General features: G+C 51.0%; 3 protein-coding genes across 3 annotated transcripts; all 3 read right to left on the bottom strand.

Annotated features, from left to right (window-relative positions):
* Positions 1–464: 464 nt before the first annotated feature.
* Positions 465–4103, bottom strand: PpBr36_01171 (uncharacterized protein; the record flags this gene model as incomplete). Its single annotated transcript, XM_029888359.1, has 8 exons — positions 465–700; positions 799–1565; positions 1647–3096; positions 3196–3325; positions 3431–3603; positions 3705–3829; positions 3927–4012; positions 4077–4103. 8 exons carry the CDS (start codon positions 4101–4103, stop codon positions 465–467), a joined length of 2994 nt encoding a protein of 997 aa, XP_029752283.1.
* Positions 4104–6331: 2228 nt separating this feature from the next.
* PpBr36_01170 (uncharacterized protein) lies at positions 6332–8410 on the bottom strand (the record flags this gene model as incomplete). The annotated part of the gene is made up of 1 exon (XM_029888358.1): positions 6332–8410. The coding sequence occupies one exon, from the start codon at positions 8408–8410 to the stop codon at positions 6332–6334; it is 2079 nt and encodes a 692-aa protein (XP_029752284.1).
* A 764-nt stretch (positions 8411–9174) lies between these two features.
* Positions 9175–10574, bottom strand: PpBr36_01169 (uncharacterized protein; the record flags this gene model as incomplete). Its single annotated transcript, XM_029888357.1, has 5 exons — positions 9175–9200; positions 9409–9638; positions 9751–9878; positions 9968–10078; positions 10418–10574. The coding sequence occupies 4 exons, from the start codon at positions 10572–10574 to the stop codon at positions 9426–9428; spliced, it is 609 nt and encodes a 202-aa protein (XP_029751178.1). The 3' UTR covers positions 9175–9200; positions 9409–9425.
* Between the last annotated feature and the right edge of the window lie 2610 nt (positions 10575–13184).

Raw genomic sequence — 13184 nt, 5'->3', positions numbered from 1 at the left:
TTTTTTTTTTTTTTTCAGAGGGATGGCAAAGCTTGTTGTATAGTTGTTTTTTTCCCCTTGAAACTTACAGGATCTATCTTGGTTGTGTAACCACCGGGGGCAAGGATGTTATAAGGGGGAGAACAGAGATGCCTCTCTTTGTTGGGATATTATACCACCGCCAAAGCAATTGTCCCGATTGCGCCAGGGATTCGCTCTCTCCCTTGTGATTGATACCGATGTGTACGGTGTATACGAATTAACAACAACTATCTAGATGTACGGTAATGTGACTCGAGATCTTTCAATCTTGCGGCATTATGTATGAATACCCCCCGGGGGAGCTATTTTCTTGAAAACCCACCATTATAAGACGCTCAGCCCGAGATCCAAAACGCAACATGTTGCTTGTATTTGGGTCAGGAAATGCAATAGCTTGTCCTGTCAAAGAGGAAACGAGCAAAGAAAACATCTGGCTGTCAATATCAAACAGGTCCGACACCTGGCTTAGTAAACGTGTTACCTGGAGGCCAGTTCCCAAGGCCGGCCGGGTCGCCACCAATCCTGACATATACACCCACGGCGGGAATACCGCCGTCCAGAACAAAGAACTGATACCAACCCGGCGGACACACGTGGGCATTTGGTGGCGCCTGGACCGTACACGAGGTGCCCGTGCATGTCACGGCGGGCATTAGCGTGCGTGCGCCCATTGAGTTGCCTAGAAACAGAAGGAAAAAAAAAAAAAAAAGTATTCTGTCAGCACGATCTGGGTGCCTGTTTTTATGGCAAGGACAGACAGAAAACATTTATACATACCATGAGTCGAGGACACGGCCCCCAATAGTGTAACAGTAATTGCACCATTCCTCGGGGCATTTCCCAACGAAAAGGCAACAATGGCGCCGTAGCCCCAGTCCTTGTTCACTATTGTGAAGGAGGGTCGAGGCTTGCCGCTGAGAAGGTAAGGCGGCGTGTACGTCTCAATCCGGTATTCCTGAGGGTTTACACCATCTTCTGGGTCAGACCCACTGATCAAGACTCTTCCGTCGAGGAGCGTGATGGCCTCCGAGTGGTACATGCGTGCAATTGTCGTGTTGGCAGCAACCGTAATGCGCGAACCAACCGGCTTCTCGGGGTCGTAGAGCAGGCTGTTCAGGTTGGGCCCCAGACCCAGGCCGAAGCCTGCGACACCGTGAAGGGCGCCGTTGCCGATGAAATAGGTTCCGTCGGGCAGAGGTGCCATGCAGGGCATCACACGGAAGGATGGCATGCGCTCAATGACCCACTCGGGGTTTGCGGCTTCAGGGTAGATGGAGACGCAGTTGTCCAGGGCGTTAGCAGCCCCGTTGGATGAGCCACCACAGACGAGAAGGCCGAGTGGCGCCGTGTAGGGCGCCTTCTGGGGCAGGAGCACCGATGCTCCCTCGAGGGGATATGTCCTGCCTGCGAGGTCATTGTTGACTGCGCCCGGGATGTTGGGGAGTTGCTTGATCGTATTGAAAGTAACCTCGTCTAGAATGCGGGCCTCGTTGTAGTAAGTTACTAGGATCCCTCCTCCAGGTAGGACAGCGACGAATGGATATCTGGGTTTGTGTTTGTGAATCAGTTGGTAAGTTGCCCCTCAACTTAGGATGAAATAAATGGTGGGGGGGAATGTTTCTCACAGGTTGTCTGGGTTTGTCCGATCAAGCCAATCCATATAAAGGGGTGCACTCCCCGGCGCGTGTGGCAAAACCTCAATAGAAGGAACAGCAGCGCCGTTGGAACCAACCTGCCCACCAATGACCATCACAGAGCCATTCGCCATGACCATTGCGGTAGGATACCACCGACCCTTTTGCAGGCTCAGCTCCTGGACATTCTCCTGGAAGTCGCGCACACCAGGCGATCCGGGTGCTCCATCAGGCCAGTACAGTCTCAAGCCCTCGGTCGACTCGCCTGACCAGCCTCCTACGTTGAGCTGACGGGCTCCTCTGTCTGGCAGGATCACGCCAGCACTGCAGAAGATGTCCGTCTTCACATGGAGGGTCCTCCACGCCCCAGCGGGATCGGTCGGGATCATCGAGACGTCAAGCTCGTACGCTCCCGTCTCGTTGCCTGGGCCAGTGCCCCATTTGGAAAGGAAGGTGACTTTGCCCGTTATGGACTCCTGGGTCATCAACGCGATCGTCTGGCCCATTATGAGAAAATCATAGCGGCCTGCAGTAGCTGGGGTTTGGGGGAACGTCCACGAGTAGAATGGGGTGCCGGTCCAGAAGTACGTGGTCAGCCTGCTGCCCCCTCCGCAAATCGCGGTGCGGTTGCCGTCACACGGCACATTGCACTCGCCGCTGGGTCTCGGCGTAGCAACCCCAGCCGTAATGACGTTTTGGGGATCTCCGCAGTAGCACTCGTTTCCATACTCGAGACCTGCCGCCATGTAGCCGTACTTGGCACACCGATCCAAGCACATCTTGGGTGTCATTACGTTGGGGAATGACAGCTGCCAGAAGAAGGTCCGCTTGTCGTTTAGGTTGTCTTGGTAGCACCCCTGGTACGTCCAGCCGCCCAGACCTCCCGTCTGTGGTGCCGGTGGGAGGAACACTTGCGGCTCGCCCCTCGAGAATATGGTTAGTCTGTTGCCAGCGCCGCACTTCTGCGATGGGTTGCCGCTGCAGGCCATAGAGCATTCTGCTTCCGTCGTCTTGGAGCCTCCATTGTATATTGCGTTTGCACAAAAGCACTGGGTAGAATACTCAGTCCCAGAGATTGTGTAGCCGCGCTGACTACATATCCGAGCGCACGATTCCTGTGTAAGAGTCTGAGAGTCCGGAGCCTGGTAGTCGGGCAAAGCTCGGCCATTGGGCCCGTCAATCCAACATCCATGATACTCAAACCCTTCTGGGAGGTCAGTAACCACGGGTGGTGGCGGTGTTGTTGAGCCTGGAACTGTCGAGGCCGAGGTTCTGGTGCTTGAAGTAGGTGGCACACTTGCCGTCGGCAGCTCGTTTTCGTGCCAGTTGTATAGGTTAAGCCTATTAGGACCTCCGCATATTTCACTGCTGTTGCCATTACAGAGAGTATTGCAACCGCTTGCAGCGGGTACAGATCCAGCAGAAAGGCTGTTGCCGCAGTCTGCACGGTTTGAGCATTAGTTGAGGTCCTCGGCATGTATGCTTTTGTTTGTTTACCAAGCCAGCCAAGTAGTTGTGGCCACCACTCTTGATGACTTACAGCATTCTCCACCATATTCAACACCGGCTAGCTTGAAACCCTTAGCCAGGCAGGAAGCTGTGCACGTAGCCGCTGTCACCTCGGCACTGGGTACACCTCCGCCCACAGGTAATGCGCGGGCAGTGGTGCCCTCGCTGTAGAACAATCAAAAGACATAAAAGTTAGCATGTGTCATATTTTTATGATTCCCCGAGGGCAAGAGTAGGCAGCTAGGAACTTGCGTATAACAGCCGACATGGTTAAAGCCGTTGACTCCAGGATTTGGCTGTGGACCCACTGCCTGAGAGCTGTGGTAGACGGTCAACCTATTCGGTCCACCGCAGCTCTGGGTTGCATCTCCCGAGCAAGGGGTACTGCATTCAGAGTCCGGGGCGAGGGTGGCCGCCGAGGCCAAAGCACTATCGCAGTCTGAGATTTTTCAGATGGCAAGGTCGACAACAGGTCAGAACCACTACATATGGACAACTCCTGGTGCGAACTGACTCGTGGGATTCAGTGGATGAACTCACAGCATTCATTGTGGTACTCAGTCCCTGCGAACTGCATTCCTTTGGAGATGCAAAAGTTTATACAAGCCTCGGCCGTCATTAAGCCTGATGATGTGGCTGCAGCTCCTAGGGAACGCCCAACGTCACTGAATTTGAACAAAAAGCAGTATTTGTTAGTCAAGCTATCTGGGTTGGTCTGCTTTGCCTTTACGACCAGCGAGTCCTCCCAAGGATCATACGCACACGTAGCAGCCCATATAATCCCAGCCGGCGGGCAAGACTTCCGGCGGGGGCATTCTTGGAATGATTGCAGCATTGCTGAACGATGCCTGTAACAGATCTTGTTAATCGTAGTTCTTTTGTTTACCTGGGGAGTTCGAATATTTCACCCACCAGCAAAACGAGGGATAACAATGTCATCTTGCCGAGTATACAAGCCCCAACGAGGGCCTTGTCTCTTAACGAGTGACTGAACCGGCAAAACAAAAGGAATATTTTGCCCGAATGCGTTGGGCCAAATCAGAGGCTCAGTGAAGGACGAGTTTCCTCGGGGTCAAGTGGACAACGCATTGTTCGAGGGTGGCTGAAGCTTCTTCATATACACCACCATCTCTGGATAAGGTATACACGAAAAAAATCCCATCCCGTGTTGTATTGTAGACCCAACATATCAGCTTCTTTTCTTGGCCCGACCCCAGTCGACTGCAGGACGTTGTCACATACCATACCAGGTTCATGGCCAGACTCGCATCGATCCATCCATCAGAAAAAATCATCTTGCAGCTGCGGGCCCCCCGTTATGTTCGTTGGCCGATGCTTAGGTCTTTTTTTTTTTTTTTTTTTTTTTTTTTTTTTTCCCTTGTGTGATTTCCCCGCATGGATAACGGCCAAGCCAAATTGCCCAAAATAAACTGGTTGCTGTAAGGCCATATGATCTCTGGTTCTAATTGGCGTCTGCATGGTGGGTTTATTGCCTGGCAACATGAAGAGAAAAAAAAATAGAGAAAAAATACAAAGGCAAAAAGAAAGCAATTTCCGCTGCCTTTACGAGAAATCCCGCAGCATCCTTTCCTTGAGAATTTGGTGTGTCCAAGCTGTTTGATGCCTTCCCTTTTTGCTTTTCGTTTTCCTCCAATGCGAAAAATCACACTACCCCAGGCCAGTTCTCTTGAAGAAGAATGGGAGCCCGCCCAAAAATCCCCTAGACTAATGGGGAACGGGTTCTCGGCCGGTTGACAATAATAGAACAGGGATTAAGCTTGCCAATTGTACACACCAAAGACCCTGAAGGGGAAACAACCTCCATCTCGGCCTGTTGCAACCGATACTGCAGCACGCACACCCGAGCAAAGTCACACAACAGTCTGCGAAACGTTGCCTCTAAACGGCGATGCCATGATCCAACCCTCCAAGCTTGCTTCCATTGATGAAGCTTAAAATTTATCTTTTTTTTTTTTTTTTTTTTTCTCTCTATTTTTTTTCAGTCCTTTGCCAGACGCGTGCTTGCAAAAAGAGGCATAGTGGCCTCATGGGGCTGAGATGCACGCCTCAGCTGGTCACAACGGCTCAATACTCTCCCTGCCGAGAATCGCATACACGGCACATGATATTTTCGCTATGTTATCTTTTTATTTTATCTTTCCTTTCTTTTCTGATCAATAGTTCCTTCCCATTCTACGGTTGAGGAAACTTGCTCCATCGCAGATACTCTAGGTGGTGCGCCTGTCACCGCGTTTTTTTCTGGTTCTCTTGGTTCTTCGTGTAACCCATCCGCCTGCATATCAGCTGCTGCATTGCAGGCTCGTATTGCACCAACGCCCGGGGTATCGCCGCCCCTCTCGTCCAACCGATAGCCCTCTTTTCGCTGCGCAGTGGTCTTATGTACAGAAGATACCTACCTGCAGTATGAGTTGGTCTCTGAGAACAGCTACAGGGTTTTTTTTTTTTATAAAAAGACGTTTCCTTGTCAGGCTGATATTTTCAGCCCCGAAGAAAAAAAAAAGTATGCTTGTATGCGGCTCAAACGATAGTCAAAATCTTCGGTAATCACGGGGCCCTAATCCGTGGTTCAGAAAACCCAGCCAAAAAATTGATGCTTCACACTCAGCTATATATTCCTTATCTACCTATACAGGTTAGCACATCGTTGGATTCTTATTATAGAACCTGTTAACCGCCATTCGTATTTGAGCCTGTTATCATCAACAACGGTCACAATTATGGAGCTGCTGGAACATATTCTTGAGGCTGTTGATACTCGGATGCCTCGCTGTTGTTCCTGCTTATGAATCATCATTGGTCTTTTATTTGAGACTAAACATTGCGCTTGGTATCGTGAAGTTGAAATAAAACCTAGTATAACAAAGAAAATAGAAAGAAAAGGGAAATTTTTGACTATATCGGTGCTGCTAGATCACCGTACCCAGTGAGTGCGCTTCCTACGCAGCACCGCGAATACTCTGGAAGATGATTACTGCACACCTTCATCTCTTCCACGAGATTGCCGCTAATCCTTTCAATGGCGTGCCCGGCATAGCTATTGAAGCTGCGTATGTTTTTTTTTTCTTTTTTTTTTTTTTTTTTTTTTTTGACACAAGTCCATTGCCTTCCGTTCGCCTGAATTTGCGGAATGAGTCTTAGATTCCGTTTCAGTCGTCTTTCCCGTCGTCCGTTGCCGTATCTTCCTCCTCATAGTCGTTGGCATCATCGTCTAGGTTGTCCTCTATAGAGACATCGTCCAAATCATCGTCTCCGAGGCCCATGCCTGTCAACGTCTCCCACCTCACATAGTCGTCCTGGATCCACCGCTTGCTAGTTGGCAGCTGGTAGGGATCAAAGGGGAAATACGCCTCCAGTTGCAAACCGCTCTCGTCGTAAGGGTCGTAGCAGGTATCCCGTAACGCCCCGCCGGTCGAGTAATCGCCCGAGGCAAACTGAGATAGATGTATCCGCTTGTTGCTCTCCAGCAAAGGAAAGACGTACATGAACCGAAGCAGCCGGGCGTGGTCGGCAAATTCGTGCACTATTCCAGGCGAGCATACCCTGAGTGGGTTAAACTTGCTGTATATGATGCGGCTCATCGACTCCTTGAAGCCCGGGATCCATTCAAGGTCGTGGCCGAGGTAAGACGACTTCTCTGAAGGGTCGACAAGATCGGGCGCCCAGGCCACTAGCTCTCTCCAACGGAAGCAGAAAATGTAGAGAAGCGCTTGCACCAGACAATACAGGTGCTTGTAGCGCCGAAGGTCAGGCCCCCTACAGCCATCCGCATGGTTTCGCATCTGCACGTCTACATGATGGCACAGCAGCTCCACGACGTTCCTAACGATTTCGGCAGGCACTGCGGCTCCTCGAGCCACGTAGCTAGCCAGATATGCTGTGGCAGACTGCCGCAACGCCATGGGACGATTTGACTCGAATGCCATGTTGAACAGTGTACCGACGAATAGATCCATCAGTTCGGGGGAGTATTGGCTGAAATGGAAGACAAGGAACTGTGTGTGGCGTGACTTGTAAGTTGGCAGGACGAGGTTGACAAAGTCGGATATCAAGTCACCCAGCACCTCCTTTGCTTCATCTGATGTTGGATTCTCGAAGCTTGGCTTGTACACTTCGAATAGCATATCCATTATAGCGTCGAGTTTTTGTATAGTGGTCGATCCCGTTTCAATTGTTGTGGCTTCCGCATCAAAGTCGCTATCGTCACTGGCGATTGACTCGGCATCGCTCTCGTCTGAATCGATATCCAGATCGGCCTTCTCCCTTGCCGAACCCAAGTGCATAACTATTGCAGCCGTCAAATCGTCATCCATGTCATCCAAGTCAAACTGCACCTGCACGTCAATCTTGACGACCCGGTCTATGATCAGTTCCATTATATCTTGACCCAGATCCGGCGCGTACTTCCTGAGGAGTAGTAGATTTTGGACGTAAGTTGTGTGGACCCGTTTGGACTCCTCCAAATATGGGAATTGCTTCGCCAGCAAACTGCACAGTACGGGCCTGGCTGCCGGAAATAGCCTAAGCAGGTAGCGGAGTCCGCCATGTAGCCGGTCCTGGGCGGTGGCGAAACTGACTTTTGGGAAATCGGGAACGCTCCAGGCACTTTCGCGGTAGTCCTTGAACTTCTCGACGATCATGGCCAGAACCAGCTCAAGAGTTGTGCCTTGGGCACTGATCAGAGCGGCCAAAAATTGAGTGTATGCCTTGCAAAATGCATCATCTCGGCCCAGCCATGAGCATCTTGTCACGATCTTTATCAGGTCTGAGCATGACCTATCCAGCATCGGGGCGCAGGTGGACAGGGCAACCACGTAGACGATGAGTTCCTGAGGCTTTAAACAGTCCTCTTCATCCCCTAGTATCGGTGGGAGATATCTCTGCCGGTCATTTTGGAAGATGGCCTTTAGATTCTCGTAGCCCTCGGTCTCCCCACGGACCCGGTCTTCCAGCGCACTTCTGACCTCCCGCTTTGTTTCCTCGAGCGTCCTCATTCCGATGTCGACGGTCATGTTAGATTCCAAATCAAACGTAACGTGTTTGAGACGTTTCGTAGGGCTGCTTTCAGGCCTGTCGTCCGAGTCGTCGCTTCGCTTCCTCTTGGTCGATACTGCAAGCGACTGCGGTGTCCGTAGTATGGGTTTCTTGCCGGGCGGGGCTCTCGACGGCAATGATGATGTCGAGGAAGCCAGGCCCTGCAGAACAGGCCTGGCCGCGGATGTTGTCATTTCGGTGATTGTGAAGTAAAGGCAAAGAGAAGCCCCTCGTTGATTGCTACCCAAGTTTGGGATATTTCGTCCTCAGGCGACAGGGCCAGCAATTGAGCCAGTCCAGCCCTAAGCTATGTTATGGTCTGAGAACCTGTCAAAGAATTCCAACATGGGTGAATCTTGCATAGTATGCATAAATGATATGCGGTGGCGCGCTTTGTGAGCTCCGGCGTCGCTGACCAGAATATTAGAAAGTGAGGTGATGATGGCGGGAGGCGGATCGATCGGTCTGGTATGTCTAGAAACTGCCTGCCTGCCTGCCTCCACCCAAAAACTTTTTGGCGGAGACAAGTGCAAAAGTCGTCAGACAGAGGGGTCTAGGTGGCACGTGCTCACTTGAATGTGGGGAAAGATCCGTTTGTTCTTGTTGTTGTGGAGACCAGCCTAGGCTAGGCATGGATCTGTGGACCTTCTTCGCATTGCTTGCTGATGGAATCTGCCTGTTCTTCTAGTCTAGACTAGTGTACGGAGTATAAGCAACCATGGGTTGCTGAGAATTCCGGAAGCCGAGAAGCAACAAGACCCATGAATTTTAAATTGTCTTTCTCAAAGATGGACCAATTGAGACCTGCGGCTGCTATCAGTTTAAGAATGTCCCGATCGGTGATAGAGTTACGATTTTCCGGACGACCTAGGAAGCCACCGGTCGTTCGTGTTCACAGCAAATGCGAATACAAATGTAAAAAAAAAAAAAAAAAAAAAAAAAAAAACAATCGCGAGAATTATAGTGATCGCCTTTGTGGGGAATCTATCAAGTATAGTAACGTCAAGTTCAGAATAAGAGAAGAAGAAAAATAATAATAATCAATAACCCCCAAAATGACACCTACTCCCGTCCATCCATTCCCCATAAGCCCTCCTCATCAAACAGGGTTCATGTACATTGATGCGACGCCGCGCACGAAACTCTTCTGAGCCGCAAGTTGGCATGAAACTCCAGCGGACTGAATACATACGGCGTGGTTTATGCTGGTCAATATTCACCCGTGGCGGCACCATTGTGCCCAGGTTGCGTGTTGTAGAGATATCCGGAGGCATCTCCGGGAGCTTCAGTACCCTGTTGCCCGAGCTCTCCGCCGGGGAAACCCGCTGTGGTATTGGTCCCAGGCGCGGCACCAGGCGGCGCGCCATAGCCTTGACTGCTAGGCCTATTTTGCTGGCCCTCGCCGCGTGTTGATTGGTTCTGCTACACTCCGGTCAGTGTCATGCGACAAAAGCGATGGATGTCTTGTTTGCTTCAACGGAGCTTGGCATTGCTGCATCTATTTAGCAGACAATGCGAGCATACCGAGACTTACCTCACGGTACTTGGCAAGATAGATCTTCAAAGCCTCGCTGTAGTTCTCAAAGCCAAGAGACGTCATGGCGAACAAGATATCCTCCCCATTCACAGTCTTTCGCTTCTCTTGGTGACATTTCTCAGAGGCTTTGACAAATTAGCAAGTGTGTTCTGCAACATAGCAGCCGTCTTCACAGTGTAGCTGTGAATGCTGATATTAGGGCCGAAAAACTAACCTTCACTCGTAATAAACGAGATAAACTCGCTGACACATTCTTGCATGCATTCCTTGGCCTCTTTTGCAATCTTTGCATTGTCGGGCAGTGCATTTTTCATGATACGGGCCACTGGGGCAAAGTTTCGTATGTTAGCATCGTATGCATCATGGTGCTGTTTCTCGCCTTTGGAGGACAAGAAGGCGCGGGGCGCTTCCGGCGACCCGGATGGAGAGGAGTCGCGGGACATGAGACAGGAAATATATAAACGATGGCAAGATAACAACAGGCAGAGGCGGTCAAGCTTTCAACCAGTTGAGCCTGGGATATCGCCATGCAACGCTGATCCTAGCAGAGTGGACAGCTCTGCATCCCGGGCGGTTGATGATACCCTTCGAACCGTGGCCACGGGGGGGCCGAGTAGTTGAGGGATGACACAGTAAAAGGGGGCAAAAGGTGCCGCCCACGTACCATTTGCAATTGGCAGCCAACGATCTTGCTCCTTGACCTCAAACTCGTAGCCGAGGCCGGCAGACTGTGGGTCCTGGGGATCGTTCATCTGTGCTTCCTCGTCGGGAGTGTGTGCGCCTTCGATCTCCTTGGGATTGGATTGGGGCGAGTCCGACATTTTGGCTAGCTGCAGGCGGGAGCGGGCTTCTTGTAAATTCCTTGGACTGCCAGATCGTACAGGATGATGGATATGATGTGTCTGCTACACGTTGCAGGGTTGCAAGCCTTGCAGGCAGTGCCGACGTTCTGGGGTTCCTAAGTGGGCTTGGATCAGGGCCTGCTTGCAGCTACGTCAGTAAAGGAATGATTCTTTTTTTTTTTTTTTTTGGAGAAATTATCTTCCCGGGACTACGAGTCGCTGTACGAATGCGCCCAACAGTGACGAAGAAAATAATGTTCGTCGTGGATCCGAGGCGAGCAAAGAAAGGTACATGGTGTGGGCGGATCCGCCCTGCTGGCTCACGACCTGCAGTGCGTTGCGATTCCAAGCTTGCTTTTGGCTGGCGTGGGAGGGGCGTTCCACACTCTGCAGCAATGCCTGGTCGCTTGACCGGTGAGGGCTTGTCACTAGCAAAGACGGATGCCAAGGGGGTCGCCTCGTTCCCGATCAGTCCACCGTTCTCGCCCTTTACTCAAATCAATGGCTGCTGCTTGGTTTGGCCTTGACAGATGGAAGCGAGAGAGGACTGAGGAAGTCGGGTACCGACTCCAAGGTACCTGGGAGGGACATGACGCGCTCGCCTTATACGAGCAGGGAGAAAGGGCAAGGGGAGGAAGGGCTGGTTGCACCGAGAAAGACAATGCGGTGTCAACTCGGGCAGGCAGACAACTTAGCTACCTATAGGATGACGGCAGCATGGACAGGTGCGTCAGGTAGAGGGACGGAGTCTTGTCGAGTTACAAGCCCGAGCCCGTCTCTAACCAGAGACGGAAACGACGGATAGGCAAGGTACGCCAGACCGTTGTTGCTAGCTCCACGCGCAGGGAATACAGGGGCAGGAACAAGACAGTATCTGGCATATTACTGACTGTATCAATGGGAAGTGTGATATCTGCAAAGTCGCGTCAGAAAAGTACTCCTCTATTTTCAGGTTTATTTTATTTTCCTCCTCGGGTGCGTAGTTAGGTAGGATAGGAAGGTATGGGCTGGCAGCTGAATGGTGGCTGTTTGTTGCCCAGCTCGGGTTGGATGAACATGTATGTATCGCTCAGGTTAGGGAGACCCGTGTGTCTGGGGACAGAGTGGACTGTATGGATGGGGAGAGCCAAGGGCAGCGATGGAGAACTTTAATTCTCTGTACAAAGTACATAAGTACTATCAAAGTACAGCTTGTAGTAACAGGTAAAACGACGACCATCCATTGGAGTGGACTGAATCGGATTGGGGCAAGACGCGTGCCTGCGTGTGTACTGTTTGGTGCGCAAGCCACGTGCATGACTGACTTATCGTGTCGGCCCGTATCGACGGATTAAAACAAACTTTCATCACTTACTTTGAATATTTTTCTTTTCGTTTTTTGTTTGTCTCTTGTTCCTATTGCTTGAATTGATCTGGCTGTGCCGAATGAGGCGTTGTCTGTGAGCAGAAAGCTGCAAAGAATCGATAGGTCCGTAGGCAATTGGCTGCAAGGACGTGGGGTTGTGCGTTTAGGTACTGTAGCTTTGGCAGGTGGTAGGTGTAGGAAGACGATAGTAGTTTGATAGGGTCAGACTTGTGGGAGACGGAATGAATAGATGGGATTGGGAGAAAACCGGCTTGGAGCGGGTCGTTTGTTTGCGCCGTGGAAGCAACTTTTCTTTTGACCGCAACAGAGAGTCGCATTGACAACCTCCCTGGTCCCTTCTCTCCGTCAACCCAATCTCGGCTGCCATTGGTCGAATTTCAGCCCAGACCAACTTTCGGCGGCACCAACCAGTTTCCCCGCCCAACTCATCACACACAACTCGAGTATGAAAGCACTGTACGTACAGTAGTAGCTTGTGCATAGGGTCTGATATTGTACAAATGGTTACCATGTTCTTCCACACCAAACCAGCCCTCACAAGAACCAAGCACTGCATTAATAAGGAATTGTCTCAAAGTCCATCAGTTACGGCTTTTGGATGACAGCAAACGAGAAAGCAGGATTGATCCCAGCAGCGAAAACGACCCGCAGCAGTGTACATTGACGACGTCACAAAAACATGGGGGTACATGAATGTACCTTACCTCTACCGCCCGGTGTGTACTGCTCGGTAATCTATGCTCCGTACTCCCTTACCTTGATTCGACTGGATCCACCTATGCCCACACCGTAAGGTACCAACCTTTTGACCATCCGGTCATCAAACATCGATCATCGGTTGCGAAATGCGCATCGCAAATCGGTAGTGATTATTTCTATGCTATCATGACATGTACTGTATCTGCGCGTTAAAACTTAATCCACCTGCTTGTTCAGTGGTATGGTCATATATGGTCTCAACTGCCCGTGGTAGACGAAAACGGCATCAGATCCAGCATAGGATTGAGTGAGTTACAACGCGCGGCACAGCTATCCGCTGCCGTGGCGGTCAGTTCAGTATACGAAGGTTCGGTACATCCCCGTCAAGGCGGTCAGCAAGACAAAAATCAAGCTTATCGCCCAGGCAGGTAGCAGTGAACAAAAAAATGCTGCCTTGGGTAGGATCTGGTTGCGCAAGAATTCTAGTCGAGTGGGTGTCGGTGGTTTCGAGTTCGTTTACCCGA

This window comes from Pyricularia pennisetigena, chromosome 2, assembly GCF_004337985.1.
Source record: "Pyricularia pennisetigena strain Br36 chromosome 2, whole genome shotgun sequence".
Classification (NCBI taxonomy): domain Eukaryota; kingdom Fungi; phylum Ascomycota; class Sordariomycetes; order Magnaporthales; family Pyriculariaceae; genus Pyricularia; species Pyricularia pennisetigena.
The sequence above is the reverse complement of the archived record's forward strand: the minus strand, read 5'-3'. Positions and strand labels throughout refer to the sequence as shown.